Source organism: Sinocyclocheilus grahami, unplaced genomic scaffold, assembly GCF_001515645.1.
Source record: "Sinocyclocheilus grahami isolate Dianchi unplaced genomic scaffold, SAMN03320097.WGS_v1.1 scaffold10.1, whole genome shotgun sequence".
Lineage (NCBI taxonomy): Eukaryota > Metazoa > Chordata > Actinopteri > Cypriniformes > Cyprinidae > Sinocyclocheilus > Sinocyclocheilus grahami.
Genome location: NW_015505189.1, coordinates 4,406,256 through 4,432,835, shown reverse-complemented (window position 1 = coordinate 4,432,835; position 26,580 = coordinate 4,406,256). Strand labels below are relative to the sequence as shown.

The window sequence follows — 26,580 nt, the reverse complement described above, 5'->3', positions numbered from 1 at the left end:
AATACCATCTCTGAACTTTCTACCACGACTCTGCTGTTCTTCGGCTGGTTCTTCCCTGTATATGTTGATTGACAGATGTCTCGTCCAGTCAGCGGTGAGTAATCCCAAACCAATGGCGCGGTCTCAAACTATACCTACCTCTTCCGGTTTGTCTGATTTGTCATTGTGTTTTCTGACTTATTTTGTTTTCGAATTTGTCATTGTGCTTTCTGACTTGTTATACCGTTTTCTGAATTGTTGTTGTGTTTTCTGAATTGTTATTTTGATTTTTAGACTTGCATTTGCGTTTGTAATTTGTTCTTTTGTTTTCAGAATTGTGATTTGTTTTACACTTCTCAGCCACCGTAGTTTTTATCTGCAATGTCGTACTGACATTCTTCCAGAGCTCTTCATTCGACTTTTTTCTAGCTCTTATCAGCAGGACTTAACACTCATTAGATATTCCGCATGCGCCCTCTCCATTGGACTGAAGAGCGTTCAGCATGTTCACCATTGCAGCGTTTAGCTGTCAATCAGCGCCCTGCGTGGGTTGTTTTCCACAAGCCCCGCCCTCCTGCAGTCTGTCCGCTTCGGATTTGTCGTTGTGTTTTCTGACTTGTTATAATGTTTTCTGAATTGTTGTTGTGCTTTCTGAATTATTTTGTTTTCAGAATTGTGATTTGCTTTGCACTTCTCAGCCACCGTAAGAAACAAACAAATAAATTTAATATAGGTACGTATAACAAACGTATTTAATAATTACAACAATTAAGCATAGCCGCATAGATATTTAGTATAAAGCTACCTCAATGATTTAGACATTTAACATTACGTTAACAACTGCAGAACAAACAGCATGCTCTATTCTATTCTGTTGCATTAGCGCCACCTTGCGTTAATGTCCATACTTGATTGGACTTTTAAGAAGCCTGGCTCAGAGATAAACCATTCAATCCACTGCACAATTACATGCAGTCACTGCACAAGTTGCTTACAAAAAGACATTTTCATTCATCAGCTTTAATTTATAAACACATTAGTCAAATGCTACTACAACTGAACAGCGTTTGATGCGAGGAACAACATTGTTTATTAAAAGTGTGCATTATTCGACAAACATTGATTTTAGTGCATTTAATCAAGTTTAATTTAATCAGTTCAATTTCATTTGATTGAGATTAATAATTCAATTAAGAACTCCTGATACACAGCACAAACCTTACATTAGTGCGAAACCGTGATGCAACATTATTCACTGCACTTCTGTTTTGTGCAATATTCCAAAAAAAAAAGAATCAGATAATCTGATGGAGGACGAACCCCTTTTGAGTTCAGATGAAAGACCAATGCTGATAATTGTTGGCAGGGTCACAGTTTTTCATGATGATGTTGCCATACTCCACCATTAAACACTTACTAAAGAGAGCATTATGGAGAAGATATATCTGCAAACAATTGCAGATATATAAAAGGTAAGATAACACACATTAAGATGAAATTTAAATCTCTAAAAGATAACACCCACCCAATTTGAGATAAGATCATTTTGTGCCATAATTCTGCACTCATTATTTGTGGCATTATGCAGCCAGAGGCAAAGGGATGTTGGGAGATGTACCACACCTGTTGGGAAACAAGAATCAAACTCCATGTCTGCTGTGGAGCAGGGACGGTTCCTTCATCCTGAAAGTTGCACAGCTCCACTTGCACGCGTTCAGGCTCGATCGTCGCATGCAGACACAGCTGCTTATCAATATTATGCCTCCACTCCTGATGCGACATGTACTCAAAATACTACAAAGCAAAACAAATATTTAGAAAGGTATAGAAAATTGATAACTAAAAATATTTTAGCGCTATTTATATACCATTATAATATTTATTAATATTTAGAATTAGCTTTTTTTTTTGTATCTTCCATTTTTATTTTATGTTATATGCAGTGTGCTTTTGTTTACTTTGGCCAAACAAGCTAAACAAATGTTTGGAAAATTATTAAAAACGGCCAATAAAAAATTACGTGCAGATGACAGCAGTTATCATAAAGTACCTGGTTTATTCCCATGTTGTGGCAAATGAATAAAACCACTGACTTCCCTCCAGGATTCTTCTCACCAATATCAAGACAAGTGCTTGTGGCAATGTTCTTCAACTACAGACACAATATACAAAAAATTAATATTTTTCTGGTAATAGCTATTATTGTAGCAAATCTGAAATTATAACACTACATTACCGATTCAAACAGCACAGGGTTCAAATCGGGCACAAAGGCCTCGGTGTAAATGTTTTCTAGGTACCAGGATACATTTTTGCAATGCAGCCTCTCTCTGAGCTTCAGGCGCTCACTGATGTCTCCAAATGATTTCTGTGCTCCTCAAAGGTAGAAGAGAAATATGTGAGCTTTACAAATAAGATTTTGTAATCATTTAAAATATGAAATGTGTTATCCACTTCTCTCACCTCCGCTGCAATGGCAGCAGCTTTTTTATTTCTGTTGTAGAAAATCTTCTTGTAATCATCCATCCAGACTTCTGCGAGGCGAACCTGGTTGCGTGCGATCACATCTATGCCTTTTGGAAAGGAATGCGGACTTTTGGTGCAAAAGATGTGGCCGACCACAGAACAGGGAATGATATCTAGACTGCCTTCACAAAGCCATACCTGCAAGAGACTTTTACTTTACAAACACTAAGCCAAACACCAAAAAACAACTACATATGTGTATGCACAACCACACACACATACATATACATGTACATATATATATATAAATACATTCAATATACATATTATTTCATTTTCATTTTGTATGTTGAAGTACTGAAATAACTCAAATTAAATAAAACTAAAACTTAATAAAAAACCTATATAGACATAATAAAAAACTAATAAAATGACAACATTACTACAACTGTAACTAAAACTAAAATGGATAACTAATACAAATCAAACTACATTATTTCATCAGTAATCCTAAAAAAATAACACTGAGCCAAACACACATGCTAAAATAACAATAACTTACTGACACATAGTAAGAAATGGTTATAATAATAAAAAAACTGAAACAAATAATAGGACAATACATAATGTATGACAGCAGAAGAGTTATTTTTAGTATTATTTATATAACATTATAGTATTTATTAATATTTTGAATTAGCTTTTATTTATACATTTAGTTTTCATTGTAATTTTTGTTTGGGTTTTAATCATTTTGTTATGTGCTTTCATCATTTTTATTTGCTATTGTTGTTATATATATATATAATATATACTTTTATTTATCTTTAATTTCAATTTTAGTAGTTTTCGTACTTCAACTTTTCTATTTCAGTTGTCATTTTTATTATATATTTTCTTATATATTCTTTTACATTTTATTATTTGTTATTTTCTTCTATATATTATTTTTATTTTGGCTTTATTTGAATTAAAGAATATTATGTTTAATAATTTTAGTTAACTAACAAAACTGTATCAGAATTAGAATGAGTTATAGTAAATCATTTGCAAATGACAAATGTCAAAATCTTCTCATTTTGTTAACAATAGTTCACTAGAGGGATGCAAAAGATACAAACCTGCTAGTTGGTCTTACCCTGAATGACATTTCTATGTTCTCTCCTTCCCAAAACTCCATCTAGTCATCATAGGTTCCAATGTATTCAAAGAACTGCTTGTAAATGGCAAAAAGCCCACCGGCAATCGTGGGTGTCCTGAACGAAAATTTTTATTTGAAAACTGGTGTTTCATATGCAGCAGCAATATAATGCAATTTTACTTAATATGTGGACATGAGAAAGGTGTCTCTATGTGTGTTTTTGTAGATTTGCCTGACAGGATAGGTTTCATCTTTGCGTTTCACCCTCTCTTCTTCAGGAATAGTCTCCCAGCCAAAGCTCAGGATCCAGTCAAAGTTCCCACGGCTATGCGTGCGGGCTGACACCACAGGCTTTATGAACTGTAGATTGTTCTTGTCGATGACAGCAATGCTTGGGCTCACAACTGTGGTAGGTTCTTGAACTAACCGGGCCAACAGAGGCTCCAACCAACCATAGAAACACTCACCTGAGAAAACACACACACTTATTTGGCCAGTGGAAAAGAATGTGCTCAACTCTATTCTAAAATATTTAGCCTATCTGAGAACTATTTTAAACAGTTTTGTTTTTATGGATATTTTGATATATTTATTCTAAAACATAACAAGGACACTGGATGATTTTTAGCAATAAAAATGGTGTATGGCACAAATGGCATTTATAGTCCGTATCTCATATTCCCTTAATGTCTTGTACCTTTGACGGTGTTAAACATGGTGTCACGTGGATGGAATGTGCATGGAAATGATATGCACATGAGGTTATTCATAGTAAAACTAGGCATTGTAAGCTGCATATATGGTGATTTCAGGGAGGAGTCGGGGTGGAGATGCACGTATGCACAATCTTACCCTGACTGGGATTTATAAAGGGATTTTTGCGCAGGTTCTGGCGTACGCATGGTTTTATAAATCTGAAAACTTTTGTGCGTACGTACACTTTTAGGATGAAATCTACGGAGAGTTTTATAAATGAGACCCCAGGTCTTTATGATATTCTGGTCTCTAGATATGGCTTGGTTCCATCCTTCAACATAAGTTCATAGAATTTGTTTGCTCGTTTTATTGTCTACCTTATTCAAAGCGGTAATCAATGCATGCTTGCCTTTACTCACCTTGAGTACTTGCATCATCCACCAGTATGATTGAAGTAAAACAGCTGGTGAAGTGTGTAAGACACTGCAGATGGTGTGGAGAAGAGTGGACCATGCCTCATTGTGCAACACAATGATCACACTGGTAGTGGGTAACTGCAGACATCTTCTGAACTTTTGCTCAATGCATCTTGAAAGAGTAACAGTGTACTAGAAGTGTGCTACATGATCAAAGGGTAAAATATGAAAAATTATACTCAGTCTGCTTCCTATGGTACTCACTCCGGGGGCCGCGTGTCGACACCAAGACTGCGGTGGAAGGAGATGCGATCACTGGCAAACTGGTTAAAGCCATTTCTAGAAAGACCCTCCTGTTCTCCCTCAGCTCTGCAGGTGTCAAGATGCCAGTGATGATGGGCTTTCCATCAGCTCCAAGTCCTTCAGGATCCTCCTGAGGTCTCTCAATGTGAGGCCTGAGCTCCTCCATGCTGTAGAACCCAGAGGGACACCTGGCATCTGCAGATAACGTTGTAGCCTCTTCAAAGGGTGGTTTAGAGGTGTTCATCTGAAAATCCCAGATGCTGCTGGAATTCCTACCCATAACGCCTCTGTATCTTGGCTTTAAGGAAAGACCTTGAAACCAGTAGCTGGCAGACCTCCACCCTTCTAGATCCAGCAGTGATATCCATAGTATGGTGATTAAAATGGTCCGTCCCAAGATGCTCAGTTTTATGGGTAGTGCACATTGAGGACTTCGTAAGCGCATCCTACAAGAAAACAATCCAAACTGGAGCACATTTCGGTTTCAACTTCAACTTGATCTAACTTCAGCCATTTGTAGCATCTGAAAAAATCTGCAACGTAAATTAGTTTGTGCCGTTTTCAATTTGAGCCGTTAACATGAAATGTCAAACAGCGGCAAGAGTGTTCTTCATTGTGACATTCATTTTTATGAGCTCATATTAATTAAGGACACAATGAGTGAAACATGGAATATGCGGATTCATTTGTCACGCAGCAGAACTATTTTAAAGCTACACTGTGTAAAGCAGGTAAAAATAACCTGCATGCGTCAAACAGAAGAGCATTGTTTTGGTAGTGCTTCGGCCTCTGTTCCGTGAATACATCCAATAGTATCAGACAGGCAGACATTTTGTACTCCAAAGTCTCCCCAGAACTGAGACAGCTCTCCTTAGAAGCTTATGATTTTTGTGATACATTTTTTTTTTTACAAATAGAGTCATTAGAGATTTTATTTTACAGGCTTATTATTCTAACCCTATTAGAAGGGAATACATGCTCAAAGATTTTGATATTATGGAAATTAAAAAAATTAGGAAAAGCTATATATATTTTCCTCTTCCTCCTAAAGTTAAGGGAGGTGAACGTCAACATTTGAAATGAGATTTATCCGACCAATGAATTTTTAAGACTGAAATGTCATTTGGATGTTTTTTTGTGAAACGAATATTGAAAATCTAGAGCACGTTTTCTTTTGTTGTGATTTGGTGCCACTTTTTTTTGGAGAGATGTACAGAACTGGCTACAGTCTAGAGAGGCTGAACTCCCACCCCTTATTATGAAGTTAATTCGGTTTGGTATTTGTCTGGAAAACAAAGAGTTGGATTTTGTTATTAATTTCTTGCTTTGTCTCGGAAAGTTTTTTCATTCATAAATGTAGATGGTTTAAATCTAAACCCAAGGTTAACCAGTGGATTAATGAGGTTAAAATGTTGTGCAAACCTTTAGAATTGGTTAAAAACAAGAAAGCTCTCAAATTGATTTCGTGTTTGGAGCATGTATAAACTAATGTAAAAAGCCCCTTTTGGTTTGTTTTATTTTTGTTCTATCTTCTTTATTATTGGTTTATTGTGATCGTGTTTGTCACTGGTTATGCTCAACCTGTTGTTAGATTATGTGATGTGTTTATGTACCTTGTTTGTTTGTTGTAAATGGAAGCATAATAAAAAAAATTCATAAAAAGTATCAGACAGGCATAAAAAAAAGAAATGTCGAGTAAGGAAGAAGTCTAAATAGCTACTACTCTCTATTAAATAACTATTTTAATCTCTAAAAGAACCACATAGCCAAACCTAAAAGACTAAATAGCAAAGTAGGCTATCAGTATTTGTACATTGACTGATGCGAACTCTGTCATTTGAATAATTATTTTATAAAAAGGACTGCGGGCTCAACTCAAGTGCTTACCTGTACCGAAGCCAAGCGTTGTAACCACTTTCAGTTGTAAACACACACACACACACCAGAGAAAATGTTTAGAAAATGGCTCGGTATTACATTTTCTTCAAGCAGTAAGATTACTAGGTGCACCCCATTGGATAATTTAACTCTCGGATTATTTCCTCCACAAACAAACAAGTCGTTAACTATAGGACGGCGAACTAGCAAGTGGACGGAGGGGATATTTAATAAGCAAGCAATATTTATGACTTCGAAATGCTTTAGGGTTTAGGTTATAACAGTGCTGATAAATAAACGGGAGATAGTGCAAGTATGTATCCATGGCAACACGTTAACCAGCGTTTGAAGACAGCGCTCAATCTCGTCTTCGACTCTTTTCGGTGCTCGTTCGGTTCAGCTCGTTCTTTCCGCGGTTGTTTAGCTAGTTCTCGTAATACAGTAGTGATTATGGCATTCTTCGGAATCACATATTTGGGCTATCAGAACCCTTTTGGGGACAGGATGTTAACATCTACTCAGAACCAACTTGCACGAGGTAAGGTTGCTTTGGTGCGACTCTATGAGAAGTCTTCAGCACTGTTTACCTACAGTAGTGAGGTCCGACATGTTTGTTGCTTTCCTTTCAGACTCCTCAGACCTGCATCTCGGCAGCCAGAGCAGATATCAGGACTTGAGCAGACGCGTTCAGAGGTGTAAGTTCACACTAAATCCATCAAACACCCACATACTCAATCTGTTACTCTTGAGAGTCCATGTAATTATGCTCGGACAAAATGGAGGAATTCTCTGTTAATAAGTGATATCAGTGTGAGAGCTTGTGCTTCCCTTTCAGCTCCTAAAGAACTGTATCGTGTAGCTGTGACGGACAACCAGCAGTACGGCTGGTGGGTTTCCAGCGGTGGCCTGAAGAACCAGGAGCCTTGGACTCAAACCCGTCGCTTCCCACGCAAAAACAGCCAAATGACCAAGTATGAAGCTATGTAGGCTAATGTGTGTCTGTCAACAGACAAGTAATGTGTAATGCTTTAATGCAAATTTCACTTCTTTTCTCAGGTTTGTGAATGAGATGTCAATGACATGCCCAGACTTCAGCTTGTTTTGATTCCTGGCCTATAAGTCTGTTGGACAGTATGTTCACATGATGATCACAGTCCCATAATGCTTCAACACTGCAGTGTGTCACTTGGCTTTGCAGATCAGGAGGTGCAGAGGACACACAACTCACAGTAATGCAAGTCTAGCGTATCCACTACACATCTATGGCTGTGCCATATTGTTTATAGAATTTAGTGCAATAAATTAAGTTCCATACTCTGTGCTAAATGTTGTTCTTTGCATATACATGCATTATGGTGGCTAAGTCCAGTATTAATAAAACAATGAACCATTTGTGCCTAAACTGGACCTGAAGCAGTTTCCATTCTGAAACATCTTCCCGAGGTCAAGTTTTTAGTAGACCTCTAATAAATGTTTTGAATCTTCTTTCGTTAGTATCAAAAACGGACCACAACAGGATGATATAATGATCTAGGGTCATGTTAAGTTGCGTTAACAATGGTATTTAAATCACATGCATAAAATCTTTAATGAGCAAGGCATCTTGATTTACACGCAACTCTCAGGTAGAGTTTTGAAATGAATCAGTTCACATTGTTAATTTAAGTGATACTAGTTTGATTATGGAAGTGATTATCATTAATTGCAAATAAATAAAAATCTGATCCCATTTTTATGCCCAATAACGGCGATAAAACAGGTGACATGTTCTTATCAATCATTTGAAGCAGATAAAACCCTTCAAGTTCCTATGCAAACACAATGGCTTATACCAAAACCAAATTTAAAAAGGGATTCAAACAAAACCACAATAAAAAGCAATCACAAAAAACAAATAAAACAGACATTTTTTTTTATTTTTAGAGGGGGAAAGTTTGTCAATATTCATAAAGAGTCTTTTCTCAACTTGCCTTTGCAGAGTTGAAGAGCTCGTCCCTTTTCTAATCCTTCGAATAAAGTAAAAACAAGAATGAAACAAACGAACGAAAGGTAAACGAAAATAAGGAGACGATCAGGAGTCGTTCAGCCCTGATCTAGACAAGAGGCCCCAGTGTGAGAGTCAGTATTACTACAATACACTCCTGCTTGTCCGCAGTACATCGGGTACTGTGTTTGCTTCCCTCACGCTGAATCTCCACTCGTGTACGCTTTTATTGCACATACTGGACGGAACAACAGGGCCCCCCTGCCTTTGGTACGAACGTGATCAACTGACATGCAATGAGCAAGCTACGATCAGATCAAGTTTTCAATAAGTGAAGAACACAGCAGGAAAAAGACAGTGCTTTGGCCATCATGCAAGCCATTACGCTGAAAGAGGTGACTGAGTTAACGAACGTGGCCGCAATTGCGCCGCGTCCACCGGGTGAATTGCACAGTTTGCGTTGTAGACCGTCTGATACGAAGAGGCACTGTTATCATATGCTGAAATATGTTCAATTAAGGCAAATGCACTGCAATTCGCAGTGCATGAGAAGTCTTTGTTGGCAATTTGAATTTTACGGTTTAAATATGTATTTTCCCATGTGGCTTTTTCCTTAAAGAGATGTTCACTACAATGAAGCAGAACAAGCGGCGGAGGGAATATTGTTGATCCGATCATACGTCACTGACTGCAGTTGATCAGTTAGTACCAATTCGCTTGAACGCCTCGATTCAGGTCTTTGTTCCCTCTCCTCAGCTGGAATGGAATCATAATCGAATAGATAAGAACAACCAGAATAAGAATTAAAAAAATGGATACAGAGGTCATACAAAATACCCAAACATTAGAACTTCAGGGAATCAAACAAACAAAAATCGTAGAGAAGATACCACAATCAGACATGCTGTTGAGCTGTTTAGTTTGGCAAGAAAGCAGCTAGTTGTATCATAGAAACCTCACAGTGAAAAGAGTTATGCCCCTTCGAGATTACAAAGCACAGTATTCAGTCATAATTTATAGATATATTTCTTTCGGTTTTAAAAAAGTCCTTCTAGAATGAATTGGATCTCGATAAACTGTCTCGTACCGTGGTATCCAATGCCGTGGCTTTTCCCCAGATGCCTCCGAAAAACTTTTTTTCCTTTTATTTCATTTTGTACCAAAAATACTTCTTTGGAAAAAGAAGAAATGGTTGACGGAACACACAAAATAAAACCGAAGTCTTCCTAGAGAACGCGTTGAAGGCCCAGACCTGGTCGTACTTCCCCAAAGAAATCCCTATTGTTCCACAGCTTTTCCAAACAGTTTTCCATCTAGAATTTGTCGTTCTGAAGGAAAAGCACGACTTTAAATGAAATCATTCAGTCCTTCATATGATCTGGTGCGCAATGCTCTGCCAGTCACCCGCATTGCTCATCAATCAATCAGTGTAATTTACTGTAAATGATAAGACGTCATGAAAACAGGAAAAAAATCGAGGGGTGAGGACGTCAGAGCATTACGTAATATTCAAACTTCCACAAACATTTTGACAACTTCTTTTCTGTTAAATACTTTGGTCTTTGGTCAATAGTTCTCTTCTGAATTCATACAGATACTGTATTTGTACACACACACACAGATATACGAGCGTACGTGTTTATGTACGGTATAAATGCGTATGCGTTTTTCACACTTGTTCCATAAAGGACTTTTTGCACAAAACATCAAGATCAAAATAAATAAGGAATTCCGAACAAAACACGAGTACCTGTATTTATATTCTCCTGAAATAAGAATAACAGAGGAAAAAAATGTCACACAAAAATAAAACTGGAGAAAAAAATGCCTTATGTACAGCGTTTTTCTTCGGCAAATAAAGGCCTTTATTAAATAAACAGACTTTGCATCTTTCAAGCAGCCTGAGGGAGAGGCTTAAAAACAATCGTCCTTCAAGGTGCACAGCCATATCCACGACCGCCATGACTCTCCAGTCTGGAGTCTGCTTCGTTTTTTTCAATCTTCCTTTTTTCTTTGTTTTTTCTTCAAGTGATGGCGATGGCTACTTGTTTGTCTTCTGCTTTCCTCTAGAAATCCTCCTCTCTGGGGAATTGTGGGAATCCAAAGGAACTCTAGTGCGCTGCTAACTGTTGGGAGGTCCGTCGTTCAGGAAGTAAGTGGTCATCTCACCCTTGCCTTTCACCTTTACGACCCCTCGACACTCCAGCTTGTAACCTTTACTGGCCAACACCTGGTGCAGGTCTGTGGTCACCTGCAAGACATCCAGTAAAACATCAGAAAATCACTTCTAAATCACTTGCTCCTGATGACTAGAGCATGTAGGCTTGAAGGATTACCTGAATATGGTCTGGGACCCCTGTACTGTCCATCCGACTGGCCACGTTTACTGTGTTTCCCCAGATATCATACTGGGGCTTTCTGGCGCCAATGACTCCTGCGACCACTGGCCCAATGTTCAGTCCTACGCGCACACACACACACACACACACACACACACACACACGCCAATTTAGTAATGTACCCTTAGTATTCATGTTGATTTCTAATGGTTTTTTAAAAAAAAGTTCATTTTCAATTCATGTCATGTAGTAGTATACTACTATAATATACTAGTGGTATATTATTTATATACTCCTATAGTATTCATTTTTTAATTTAAAATTTCAATATTAGAAATTTAGATTTTATATATTTTAGTATTAAATATTTATTTAATTTCAGTTTTAAAATTTTTTAGTGCTGTCAAACGAAAATAAAAGTTTTTAGAAATTTAGATTTTATATATTTTAGTATTAAATATTTATTTAATTTCAGTTTTAAAATTTTTTAGTGCTTTCAAACGAAAATAAAAGTTTTTAATATATTAATATATGCGTGTGTACTACTGTGTATATTTATTATCTATATATAAATACACAAACATACATGTGTGTATATATATATATATATATATATATATATATACACTGTATATATATATATTCATATATAAATATTTTATATATAAACCAAAACATATTTTCTTAAATATATACATGCATGTGTGTATTTATAGATAATAAATATACTCAGTACACACACAAATATATTCTGTAAACAAAAACTTTTAGTTTGGATGTGATTAATCTCGATTAATCGTTTGACAGCACTACTAACTTTAGTACTTAAACTTCATTTATTTTAGTTAATTGCCAAGGCAACATTTTTAATATCTAATGTTTTTTTTATCTAATATAAATCTATTTATTATTATTAGTATTATTAAATGTAACATTTTTATCATTTTAATCAACAACACTGGGTATAACTTTCAAGTTAAAATTACATATTTTCTATACACCTTTAATAAGATGCATACACATCTGAATATTTTCAGAAGGTTTTTAAAAATAAACTTAAGGTAAATACTATTTTTTACATAGATCATGAATAATTAATTTTAAAATACTGTTGTATTTGTGGGTAGTCGTGACACAACAACCAAATTTTCAATAAGTATATTTACATGCACTAATTTTCATCAATCTGAATGAATCCAATCCAATTTTAGATTCTGAAAGTTCTGTTTATATGAACCCTGAACTAATATTGCCTTCTCATAAAAAGGTCAAATTATGTGATATTTTAAGAGGCTTACTGACACACAATCATGCACCACACAAGCTTGATTTGGCGGAAGAAACAGGTTTTGAAACTCACCGATCTTCATCTGGAAGTTGTTGAAGGAATGCTCATTGATATATTTCATCTGTTCGCGGAGGTGCATGGCGTAGTCGGCCAGGGCGGTTATATGCGAGCGGCCTTCCTTGTCATAGGTGGAGTCGTTAAGACCGGATGCGGCCATGTAGGTGCTGCCAATGGTCTTTATTTTCTCCAGCTGCCTGTATTTCTCCTCACTGATGATCTGCAAGAGAGGAGAGGTTTTCATAAATATACACTACCGCTCAAAAGTTTCATATTGGTCATACAGAATGGTTTAATAATTCAAGATTCTCTCATTCTTTTCAAACACAAATCTCTAACCTCATCAAAATCAGCGATGATCTCATTGAGGAGCCTCAGACACTCCACTCCCTCGTTGTTGGCCTCCAGCTCCACGTAGAACTCGGAAAAGTTGCTGATGGAGGCGAACATGACGGCCACACACTCACACGACTGGTAGTACAGCTCGTCATTCATCCTCTCTCTGGCTAGAAAGTGGGCGGCCACATCTTTGGGCAGGATGTTGTGGAGCAGCCGGCGGTTGTAGGCTTGAAGTTCCTCCATCTCCTCCTTTTCTTCTGTGGCCTGTAGAGGAACAGACAAATTACATATTTTGTACATATTCTCAATTAATTTTATGAACAAATTACTTCTTGACATTATTAACATGCTGTTGTATATCTTAGTGTACCACGCTAACAACAACAAAAATCTGTAGCTGTAGTTTAGTGATTAAACTTTTGGTGTTGGCCAAAATACTGTAAGCTCAAACCCTGACCTGAAGTTTCCAAAGGAAGTCTAAACGAGCCGTTGACTCCACTTGCTGGGCATGTAGGTACAGTGCTAGTACAAATACAGTCAGGATCACTGGGGTCATGACCTTTAGGGACACTTTAGTCACCCTGAAAGTACTGAAATGAGAGAGATCAGGTCAGCCACAGGATAAATTATTTACATCACAGCATGGAGGTAACAGAACACAGCACACAGCGATGTGTTTGATTTAGCGTTTCCAAGAAAACATTAAAAATCATTAAAAAAAAAAAACCTGATGAAGACATGGAAAAAAGAGACTGTATTAATTGCACATACCACTGCTCAGTAGTCGTATTGAGACTGGACCTGCGGAAAAACCAAGAACATTAAACACTTTTGCATTTATAGAAACAATAAATTGTAAATTATGAATAATGGGAAGCATAAGAGATGAATTTAGGTCTCACCATTGCAGAGTTTCATTGAAAACACTAAAAAAGAGCAGCAAAAAACACTCGTTTTAACATGCAGTGAAAAGTTTCACATCCCAACAACTCTTAAACCTTAGAGCATTTATTTTTATATTTTCTATATTTCATATTATTTCTATTTTATCTGATTTATTTTTTATATATTATAATTATTGCAAACCTGTTTTGTTAACTGAAAACTGAAACTATTCAAAATAATTTTCGTTCATTGAAATAAAGCTTAAATATAGATGAAATATACTAGATCAAAAACTACTAGAGTACTAAAATTCCAGAAAACTAAAACTAAAGAAAAAATACACAAAAACATAGAGCATTATAAAAAACAATAAAATAGACAAAAGCACGTAACAAAATTACTGAAACCTTCTCCAAATGGAAACGTGAAAATATAAAAATAAAAGCTAATTTATAATATAGTATGTAAATTATACTAAAATAACATTGTTGCAAACCACAGTATTTAATACTTTAATGCTAAATGAATGTAATGCCATTATATTATTGAATATAATCACAAACAACAGACCACAGATCAGCTCCAGTTATGGTTCAAATGATCTTCTGAACATAAAGCCACTTCAAAGTTACTTCTGTCTGTGGTGTTTGAGCTGTACTGACGCCCTCTAGAGGCTGGCAGCGGTACTCACAGGGCATTGGCAGTAACGAAGAGGTCTGCGTTGTCAAACAGCACCACCTCTGGCCACTCCACAAGCAGCAGGAAAGTGAGCTGGATGAGCAGCATTAAAGCCAGCTTCCCTATACTACTGATCTGCAGGAACACTGAGCAGGCCAACAGGGTCAGCAGCACACTGTAGCTGAAATACTGAAAGAGGCATAAGGGATAAAACATGAATCCGGTTTCAGTTGAAGTTTCAAGTTTTGATCTTAGTGTGACTATGCACACGTTTTACCTCAGGGAAGGGGCAGGAGGGAGTGTTGCTGGGACAGATATTCAGGCTGTCGGCAGCAGAGCGAGACAAGTTGTGAATCACACAGGGAGTAACCATCTCTGACGACCAGTTAAACTGCTCTGCTACACAGTCCACAAGTTTCCGTGTATCACAGGAAAACTACAGGAAACACAAAACATACACTCGGGCTTCGAAATACATAATCAGTTTAGGCATAGATACAAGCATTTATAGGAATATTTCACCACAAAAATGAGAATTCACTGAAATTTTATTCACCCTCTTGGCCTATCCAAGATGTAGATGAGTTTTTTTCTACATCACAACAGATTCAGAGAAATATAGCATTGCATCACTTGCTCACCAGTGGGTCCTCTGCAGTGAATGGGTGCCGTCAGAATGAGAGTCCAAACAGCTGATAAAAACATCACAATAATCCACACCACTCCAGTCCATCAGTTAATGCCATGTGAAGTATAAATATGCTGCGCGTTTGAAAGAAAATTCATCATTATGCATTTTAACTATAACTATTGCTTTCGGCTGAAGTCCTTTATAATTATTACTGCTTTCTTCAGTGAAAAAAGTTGTCTAAGCTGAAACAGGAGAGAAATATGCACAGATCAAGCACAGATTACAAGTGAAAACAGTTCTAAACAAATATATTGGTGGGTTTTGATGTGAGAGGACAACAGGGGATGGATATTTTCACTGAAGGAAGCGTTATTATTGATTTTGGACTCATAAGTTTAAAGTCAAAACATTTTAATGATGGATCTGTTCCTTACAAACACACAGCTTTTCACTTCACAAGACATTAACTGATGGACTGGAGTGGTGTGGATTACTGTGATGTTTTTATCAGCTGTTTGGACTCTCATTCTGACGGCACCCATTCACTGCAGAGGACCCACTGGTGAGCAAGTGATGCTACATTTCTTCAAATCTGTTCTGATGAAGAAACACACTCATCTACATCTTTAAAGGGTGAGTACATTTTCAGCAAATTGTAATTTTTTGGTTGAACGATTCCTTTAAATGGAGAGTTCACCTCAAAATAAACACTCTGCAGATTTCTAATGCTTTTCTGCCATTTTTGGAGCTTGACAACACTGGTCATCATTTATTTTTATTGTACGGATTACAACACTCTGGATATTTGGCAAAAAAAAAAAAAGTCATACGTGTTTGGAACGACATGTGGGTGAGTAAATTATGACAGAATTGGTATTTTAAGTAACATTTGTGTCCATACAGTCTCTTTGGAAGAAATAAGATTGTTAGCTAAAGTGTTAGACACACTAATGTTGTGTGTGAAGTGATTTGGCAGCCCTGCATACCATATTGACAAAGGCAGAGATGAAGACGAGGATGATGGTGAAAACTCCCACCAGTGTGCTGTTGGTGCGAGACTGAACAATCTTCTTGGACACAGTCTGCATAGCAGCAGGGAAGAGCTGTGAGACAGAGGGGAAGAAAGCCCAATTGTACACGTTCGTACAAGAGAAGATGCAAGAGAATGAAAAACTGCATAAGCAGACCTCTTACCTTTACGCAGGAGTAAATGGCACAGATGAAAAGGATGTTGGCAAGAATGATGAAGATGCTGATATATATTCCTAGCATGACCAGAGTACTGCAAAACATAGAGTAGGTTTCAGATTCATGTTAAGTGTGTGAGTGTGTGCATCTGTGTACATACTTAGCCATATATTGGGGACAAATTTGTACAGATTTTGTGCAGAAGTGAGCTAAACCTGACAAAACCTTCTTTTGAAGGGCGACCATACGTCCTCTTTTTTTCGAACACACCTAATATGTACGCGTATTTGCATCGCTTTGACCACGATTGGCCCCTTCTCACGTGCCACGATTGGTCGCTTATGTACAATGCCTGCATGCTATTGGTCAAACTACTTTTCGATCATTACCTTCATTTGTAAAAACAGTATGAAAATAACTTTTTCAAAATTTAAAAAATGCAGAACATTTTCTATTAGGATTCAGGTTCGGTCACATTAGCAATTAGCATTAGCATGGTAAAAACAGATCTAGTTCTATTGTCATTAGCAAAATAGACTTCTCACACAGAAGTCGCTTCATAACCAAGCAGCTTTCTGTAGGTCAGCAAGGCAAATTAGCGAATCTTTTTTGCCCTCACGAAACTCCCAAATGTGGTGATTCCTATTGCAATGACAGGATTTCGCTCACAAAATTTCATCGAGCAACGGTAAACATGACCGTTGAACATGAACAACTTGAGTGTGAGTAAATGATGACAGAATTTTAATTTTTGGGATGAACTGTCCCTTTAAGTAAGTGTGTGTGAGTGTGTGTGTGTGTGTGTGTCATATTCCCACTCACTGAGGGAATATGACGATCTGGATAAAAGAGATGAAACAGAAGACCAGCAGAGTACAGGCCACGTAACCGCCAAAACGATCGTCTACCTTCTTAGCATACTAGAAACAAGACAAGAAAATAAAATATTAAAATATGTTTGTTTACCAATCTGTGCCAAAAATGAATGCTGTGTGAATTATTGCTGATTGCTAATGACTAACTACCACCAAAAAAACTCCGTTAACCTAATGACATGTTAAAAACTGCTTTGAACAACTCTGAAGAATTCAGTCTACTTTTCTTCTTCTTAAATACCAAACAGGAAATTGGAGGACATTTGATCTCTGATGATCTCATCCATCCTGTTAGTCAAGGGTGGGGTGATCGGGACGGGAAGCTGGATCTCAGCCAGCGTCTTTGAGTCTGACCTTCTTCTCCAGGCTGGAGGTTTGGAAGGTGAGGAGGAACTTCTTCACGTGGTCTTTGCGGAGCTGGTCAATACTGCGAGCGTCAATGGCACGGCCCAAAAACTCATCCACCTCGTCCTCGGGGTTCAGCGCCTCCTGAGCACCACGGCTGCATTTGTGAGCAGAAAAACAGTTAGAAAAGCACATTTCTAATTCTGCCTTTTGTGTTCCCTTTCCCCCCACTGCATTTACTCTCTTAAAGCTAAGAAAAATCACTCACTTGTCTTTGCTGGATGATTCATTAATGCCCTGAGTGAAGAGGAGAAACAAATGAAGATTAGAAAGATCTGAGAGTAATGTAGGAGGACTGAAAGAAGCATGTAAAGGCAGAAATCGGCTGAAGGAAGAGGAGAGAGAGGTCAGGCGAGTGTCACAGGGAGTGGGTGACAGATTGACCGACAGGTCATGTGGGGTCTCACCATCTGTCTGAAGACTTTGGAGTCTTTAGTCCTGGAGAAGGATCTGTCAGGCACCCATCGCGGTACCAGACCCTCGTTGGAGTTCGTCCGCGTGCGCTGCATCTTAGCCATCATGGCCTTCTCCTCTTTCTGAAACAGTCAAGGGCAAAGGAAAAGTTTTGTGCTCTTGAATAAAAGAGAAGCATGTTGTTTCATGTTATGCAAGATCATTAATAAATGTCGAAATTTATAAAAAAAAAAAATAATAATAAAAAATAAAGACTAAAATCCATTGTTTTAAACGTTACAAATGGATTTATGCATCACAAATCATAACATTATAATGTACAGTATAAAACTATATCAATTTAATTTGAGATTTTGTGATAAATTAAATTTTTAAGAGCAGCACAGTAATTTTGACTTGGCTCATTATATTTAAAGACATTTTCTACCATTCTATCACTTTTTTTTTTTTACCATAAAAGAAAGAAAAATCATTAACAAAAAGGTTTTTTTTGCAGCGTAAAAAATCCCATTATACAAAAAAGATAAATAAATAAATATATATATAGTAAATATAGTATATACATATATATTAGGGATGGGAAGATTCCCCGATTCGCTCGGTGCATCGGCATAAAAAGTTAACGATACGATGCATCGGTTTAAAAAGTGTGCATCGGCTACAAGTTGTCATTAATCGCGATGCATCATTTCTAACATATTTGCATCGGTAAAAAATTATTTATTTATATATAATTACTAGTAGATGCGCTATACTTTTATTATTTAGAAATTGAGCAATAATCTGTGACCAATATTTTATATGTAGATTGATTTCTCCTCTCTAAACTGTTTCTCAAGCGTCACTGCTGCTGCGTGAACATAACGAATCACAACACCACGGAGACCCGAGGAAAAACTGGGATTAAAGTCCAAAACCTGACCTGAAATAACCTAACAAATCAATCGGGGCTAAAGCAGTTCCATAAATGACAAATTAAGTTCACACAATCTCACTAATTTGTGCACGCTTATTCTTAAGCAGACCTTAATGTCGATCATGGATCAAATCGATCCACCATGACAAACAGCGAATATATCTGTGCTGTTTAATGCATTTGAGACGTTGTGTTTTCCTCAGTGCATAACTGACATGTCACAAGTATATTTTTCATCTGTAAATGTTAGAAAGTCAAGCAAACATATCCATTTTGCTGTCAGGAGTGGGCGAGGCACGCGAGAGCAACGAGCGCAGCTGCATGCATACACGCTAAACAGAAGGAGCGTAATAATTCTGAGTAAAATATACATTTTGCTAAAAAATTTGTTTTTGGACATTAAATGTCTCTTTTGTAGAATTTTAAACCTACATATAAAGTGTATTTTTATGATAGCAGTAACTGTAAGTGGACTATTGTAATAAGTAAATCAAATGTAAGCTAATACAGTACTAATTACTAAGCTCAGATGAGTTAATGTGTGTTTCTTATAGCAGTTAAAATGTAGTCATTTTCTTTTATTATTTATTTTAATTTTTAATTCAGTGATTTTAAATTCTAATTTAGTTATTTTAATGCTTTAAAGAGCCATTTTAGATTGTAATATTCTAATGTTTTGCTATCTGTTCTGCAAACTATAAAAGGTACAGCTGTAATACAACCAGAGAGAAAGGCTGCATGGCTAGAAACTGTACAAAAATAAAAAAGTCAAATAATAGTATGTAATAATAATAATAGTAATAGTAGTATTATAAACTGAGACAGTGGTAATATCATTATGTTCCTATTGGTCAGTAGAGGAGCTTAGCTTAGCCTGACAGTTACCCTGCTTTAGACCAGGTTAGTTTCCCAGCATAAGTTGCCACAGTGACTCAGCTTGATCTTGGCCTATGTTACATTTGCTTTATGGAACCAACTAACTGAAATAAGCCTGGCTTATTTGGTTAACTTGTTTTATGAAACAGGCCTCAAGGCATTAAAACTGATCATATTTTCTCCATTGCATCGAATCGCATTGTGTTGAATCGAATCGAATCGGAATCAGATCGCACTGCATAGTAATAGGGGTGAATCGTATCGCATCGGTAGCTGCTTCATATGTATCTTTAATGTATCGTATCGTTGGCTATGCATTGAGATGCGTATCATATCGGCCTGAGAGATGCAGATGCATATCCCTAATATATATATATATATATATATATATATATATAGCAGAGATGTTGCTTGTTGGTGACATTTGAAGATGGTAAAGGTTATAGCACAATCATCTTAAAAATGTTGTAGCATAAACTCAGCACAAAATGACGTGTCTAACCCGCTTTTGACTGCAGCCCAATACTAGGAAGGTCTCAATGCTGTTCTCTTTCAAATAGGCATTCCTCTCCCCTCCAAAACCTGGCTCCACCTCATAGTCTCCATTCAGGTACTGCAGAGTAGCTTTAGTGATATGGATCCTCCTGAGGAATAAAACCAGGTTCAGCTGTGTCAACAATGTTAATGTTACATTAATGGTACATTTACTAAACAGTCTGCCCAGTGCTATGTGTAGCTGTGTTTACATGTCTGACTCTCACCCGGCTTTGCCTCCAGCCTCCATGTGGTTGGCCAGTGTGACGTCGTTGGACCACACGTCGAATTGCCACTTTCTCAATCCAAGAACTCCACAGTGCACGCGACCACTGTGGATACCGACCCGCATGTTTACATTGACCCCTGTGACCTCTCGCACCAATCTGACACAAACACAAACATGTTATTAATAAATCACAAGCTGCAATCAGTGTTATTTTAGTATTATTTTTACATACTAGTAGTCCATATTAGCTTTTATTAGCAGTTTTTGATTTTACATTTGGTTTGTTTTAGTAATTGAATTAGGGGTTCAAGCGCGTAGCGCTGAAACCCTATTGTAATTGCTAGAATGGTCACGGATGAGCGATTTCCATGTAAAAAACTGATTATGCAGACCAAACCTTAAGTCGTAGAGACTTGAAACTTGGAGGGATAGTAGTACTCACACTGCCTACAACGTGATCGAGGCTCACCCCAATTGGCCTGATGGGGGCGCTACAGCGATCAAAAGTACGAAATCGCTCATAACTCCTAAACCGTTAGTCGCAGGCTCAAGTGTCTTATATTGTTGGAATCCTTGGCTCATGCCAGAAAAAACCGCATGCCAGATTCGATCGTGAGCCTGGCGAAATTTTCTGGTATTTCGCATTTTTTGAAAAACCTACTTTTGCGAACTACCCCTAGGTTTTTCGTCCGATCGGAACCAAACCAATGCAGAAAGATTCTCTGGAGAGTGAATTTCAATAATTATCACAAAAAGGTGAACTTGCGACTCCAGGGACGCCAAAACGCTTGAAGGGGGCAGGGCCACTTTTAGTAAAATGCCTATAACTCCTAAACGGAATGAGATATCTTCGCCAAACTTGGAACACTTATGTAAGAGCTCAAGCTGAGGTCACAGGGAAACATATTTTTGCCACTTGGTGGTGCTGTAAGAGGGAAAAAATGGCTATAAATAGGCAACCATTTGTAATATCAACATGAAAATCACTGTGCACGGTCTTGGTCCAAAGTGCCACAAGTGTCTATGGGGACATTTGCGTATCTCAAAAAAACATGGCCGCCATTCGCCAACTTTTCTTTTCGCAAACAAAATTTGAGCACCTATTAGACAAGGCTAACAGAGGCCGATAGTTTGTGTGGTCAGTGAGAAATTTGAAAGAAATCAGCCCCTGGGGGGCGGTATTGCATTTTTTTTAGGGCGTAAACGATTCTACATTGCACGATTTTCCGCACATACACGTGATATTCATCTCGTATGATAGATCTCTTCGTTCCAAACAACTTTGCCTCTAGAACCACTGCTGGCAATCAAACCATCTTTTAAAGGATTGAGAAGATGTGAAAAACCTACTTTTGCGAACTAGTCCTAGGTTTTTCGATCAATCTGGAAAAAACCACCGCAGTGCAACTCTCTGGACTCTCTAGGTCAATAATTATCAAAAACATGTCGAAATGTACCCTTTGGGAAGCTATAACGGGGTCCTTTAGAAAAGGGGCCTATCCAAATATACCCAAAAGCCTATAAAGCCTCAACGAAAACTCAAAACTTCACGAAACCCGCTGAGCTCATGCGACAGGTGATTCTAAACAAGCATGCAAAGTTTCAGGGAGATCGGACCACAGCTGGCGCTATAACAGTCATAAACATTATAAAAACATCATATTTCTATGGTAAATCACCTGGATTTGACAAAAATGCTTTTTTAATAATTGATTTAGGTGGTTACAGGCTTGCTAAATAATATGTAATGTCTTTTTCCTTAAGTGCTTAAATACCAAGAGCTTGAACCCCGGTAATCGCTGCTTACAGTTATATTTTTATGTGCTTTTGTCATTTTTATTTATTTTTATTTTAAATTAAATTGTATTTTTATTTTAGTTTTAGAAATGTTAGTACTTCAACTTATTTTTTAGTTATTTCAGTTAGTTGGCTGACGCAGAATTTCTCATATTTGTTTAAGTTTTGTTTAAGTTTATTATCTAATATTAATATTTTAGTTTTGGTTTATTTCAATTGACATACATTGAAATAACAATAACAACACTGGCTGCAATATATATCTATACATTTGCATCTAATTCGTGGAATGAATTATAAATAGTTATTATTAAACAATAACTATTATAAAATAATATGAATAATTACATTAAATAATAAAAACACCTGGTCATTTTCCCCAACTGTCGGGGTCTCACTTTAACTTTAATATAAAAATAATATTGGTTACCATACAAATCTGTATACATTTTGTTCGCAAATCCCTTATAAACAAATAGACATAAAACATTTAATATCCAACATTAAATTCACAGATCATTATCAAAAATTAGATAATTTAACCTCACAACTGTTCATATGAAATAAATATCACAAGGTTGATGTTCCGAAGAACTGACAACTAAGAGAGACTTACGAAATGGCTTCAATCATATCCACCCCCATTTCCACGCAGCAGTGAGCGTGGTCCGCTCTGGGCTCAGGTAACCCTGACACGCAGTAGTAACAATCCCCCAGGATCTTGATCCGTAAGCAGTGGTTCTCCTGCACACACACACACACACACACAAAAGGGAACAGAAGTTAATTAGAAAGTTCAAGCTGGGGAGATGGCAGCTTCACGCTGAGGTGTAAAAAGAGGGTAGTCATTCTGCTTAGTGTGTGATACAGACAGAGTGTGTGATTTTTGTGTGTGCATGTGACACCATGTGTAAACGTGTCAATACTGATAAAACTTCAGTGAGAGAACAAACAGAAACCTTTGACAATGGATTTGACAAAGGACATACATTACAGCGAGTAACAGGTCTTAAGAGAAGTCAAAGCAGAGCAAAATGAAGTAGGGTTGTTTCAATCTCAAATGAATTGTTTTTAAAATAATCAGAAAATGATTGAATGATTGGAGGAATGCTACATTAGAAATGCTGCTGACATTCATCATTTCGTCCAGCACCCATCAGGACTCCCATCAGAAAGTACAAAATGAAACCAATTATTCAAGTATTTTATATATATGAAAACTACAGTTCAAAATTTGAGGTCAGTAAAATTTGTAATGTTTCTTTTTAAAATAAGTATCTAATGCTCACCAAGGCTGCATTTATTTGATTAAAATAAAATAACTAAAATAACTATTAAAATAACTGTTTCCTACTGTAATACATAGTAAATTGTAATTTATTCCTGATGTAAACCTGAATTTTCAGCATTACTTCAGTCTTCAGTGTCACATGATCCTTCAGAAATCATTCTGATATGCTGATTTGCTGCTCAAGAAATATTTCTTATTATCAATGTTGAAAACTGTTCTGCTGCCTAGTATATTTGTGGAAACCGTGATACTTTTTTTTCAGGATTCTTTGATGAAAATCCAGTATTTACTAAATGTAGTCATGTTCACAAAACAGTAGTGTATTTTCTATTTTCTATCATTTAAAAAAGTGTATTATATTTAAACGAAAACGTGAAAACTGTATGCGTAATGTTGAACTAATATCTAGCAATCTCAACAATTTATTAAATATAGACTTCATGTTGTCACTATAGAGCAATTTGGAGTAGACGTCACAGTTACGTCACTTGCAGCTGCGTGCGCATTGTGGTGGCAGAAAAACACTGGGAACAAGTGCAGGGAAACAGGTCAAATCCATGGAATAAGAGAAAAATGTATTGTTGTGCTTTTGGATGTCAGAATCGGAATGCAAATCATTTTTATATAATACTGTCGTCAAAGACACCGTTTGAAGCTAAACGCAGATGTTTAAATGGACAGACTATGGATGAAACCTAATATGATTACCCTACTTTTAAAGCATACATTTGATTTAAACAATAGGTCTATATAATATTCATATAGGGGACATATTGTATTAGCCCTACAGTTGAAATACATGCATGAAATAGTATTTAAACCTGTAACATTTTACATAACATTTACCTATTATATCTCACAATTCTGACTTCTTTTCTTGCAAACGCAAGTTTATATCTCCTAGTTCGGACTTCATAACTTGATTCAACTCAACAATTGCGAGTTTGTCAATTCTGAGGAAAAAAAGGCAGAAGTGTGGGATTATAAACTAAAAAGAATGACGAGTTGATTTTTCTTACCAGAATAGTGAGATATAATCTCAGAATTGCGTGAAAAAAAAAGTCAGAATTTTGAAATATAAACTCAAAATTACACTTTTTATTCTTTTAGTCCATGGCTTGAATAGACTGCTACGTTAAAACTGTCATTTTCTGCCACCAGATAGGCTCTGCCCACAAAAACCGTCATCACTGTTTGCAAACACTGAAATTGGTCTATTGTAAACAGACGATGCTGCATCAACGATCCAGTTGAGAAACATCTTTTAGGCATGTGTTAATAGATGTGCTCACCGAAGCCAGCTTGTCAAAGCGGGCAAACAGCTCGTTTAGAGTCATAACCAGCTCCTGAGCCGTGCACTGCGACGCCAGACTAGTGAAACCCTCGATGTCTGCAAACAAAATACTGACAAAGACAGAGCGAAAGAGATTTAAACAGGATGAATTGTTGCTTTGTCTTTTACAACATAAAAGTCTATTGTTAACTAAAATGTTCCTGCATTGATTAAATGCTTTGGTAATATTTCACAGGAAACAGTCATGCCAATAAAACACAATGAATTAAGACAGAGATAAAAAAAGCTATGTTTGGAAACATAGAGGTCAATAACATAACTGTAGGTAGAAAAGTATACAGTATGAGTGTGTGAATCCCTTGAGCTGAGGGGAAATTCACTCTGAGGCTGTGTGAGAGCAGGCGCTATGGAGCGCTTTAGTTGAATCATGGCTTCATTTCAGTATCTTCTGGGGTTAGCTCTAGTCTAGTGACTGATAATTAACTATTCCCTCTCTCGCCATAATTAGCAGACCACATTTCATAAGAAAAGCCCCACTGTTTCTATTACGAGCTTCCAGAGCTAAAGCAAAGACGAAATGGGTAAAAGAGATGGGAAAGAAGAATGCAAAGAAAGGGCCACACGGCCACAAGAGATGATAAAAAGCAGGTGAGCAACTTTAGCTAAAAGGTAATGCTAATAGTCAAAGGGTCGTCAAGTTGTAAATGCACTTCAACAAAATAATGAGAAAAAAATATTGAGACAAATTGTCATTCTATAGGGAGTTTACTGATGAATTAAATGTTAACCTAAAGAAAAACATATGCTTGTTTTCATAGTCTCACCCGAAAATATAATGAGTTTCTCCACCTCTGAAACAACTTGTCTGTTGTGCTGACGTTAATTACATCATGAGGCCATGAGGGTGGGAAACATAATATAAACCAATAATATCCTAAATAGTCCTAGATCACTTGATTAAATCGCTTTTCGCAATCGAATCAAATCCAGTCCTGGTTAAATGTGGCACAGTTTGACCCATAACAGTAATGCTCACCTGACATTGTCGTGCTTCTGGATGTAGATCTTGTGAAACATCATGTTTTCTTTTTTAGCGTTGATGTCAGCCTTCATTTCCATGGCGACATGCCTTGGCAAAACAGACAGCAACAGGCGTTCCTGAACATTGTTGAGAGGAGAGAAGAGAGGGAATGTGTGTGAGAGAGAAAGAAAGATTGCCATGCAATTCTTCTCACTGAAGATCAAATACCCTTTCTTTATGTAGTTGTTCTTTGCCTGTCAAACAGCAGCATCCCAGTGCTGGGCCTGGGCGATAAAACGGTATCGGTATTTATCGACGCTACACCTTCTTCGATATCGATATAAAAAATTTTTTGATAAAGCGCACGATATAGGCATGTGCTATGAGTGCCGCAGACAGCACACACAAACACCAAAACATGCTGAAATGAGAGCTGTGCCTACCTGTGATGAGGAGATTGTGAATAAAGAATGAATATTAGTCGAATTTAAAATAAACATTTGCATGTTAGGTGTGCATCAGGGAGCGTCATCAGTGGAGCACGAGATGCGGTGATACTGATGTGAGTGACGTTGTTGCATTTGAATGTTTTGTTAGTCTCGCCCACGAGACGTGCCGCTGCTGCGTTATGCATTCAACATATTAGAGAAATATAGAACC

General features: G+C 37.0%; 1 protein-coding gene and 1 pseudogene across 1 annotated transcript; both read right to left on the bottom strand.

The window, feature by feature from the left end:
- Positions 1 to 764: 764 nt before the first annotated feature.
- On the bottom strand, positions 765 to 6,962 carry LOC107594475 (polypeptide N-acetylgalactosaminyltransferase 6-like; annotated as a pseudogene).
- A 2,940-nt stretch (positions 6,963 to 9,902) lies between these two features.
- LOC107594095 (adenylate cyclase type 6-like) lies at positions 9,903 to 26,054 on the bottom strand. The gene is made up of 19 exons (XM_016284049.1): positions 25,936 to 26,054; positions 24,898 to 25,009; positions 22,931 to 23,058; positions 20,516 to 20,674; positions 20,257 to 20,398; positions 17,956 to 18,084; positions 17,757 to 17,785; positions 17,498 to 17,645; positions 17,091 to 17,188; positions 16,275 to 16,362; positions 16,067 to 16,183; positions 14,727 to 14,885; positions 14,463 to 14,638; positions 13,658 to 13,681; positions 13,344 to 13,476; positions 12,887 to 13,150; positions 12,563 to 12,767; positions 11,200 to 11,324; positions 9,903 to 11,114 (listed from the first exon to the last, which is right to left on the bottom strand). Exons 1-19 carry the CDS (start codon positions 26,016 to 26,018, stop codon positions 10,986 to 10,988), a joined length of 2,448 nt encoding a protein of 815 aa, XP_016139535.1. The 5' UTR covers positions 26,019 to 26,054; the 3' UTR covers positions 9,903 to 10,985.
- Positions 26,055 to 26,580: the final 526 nt, after the last annotated feature.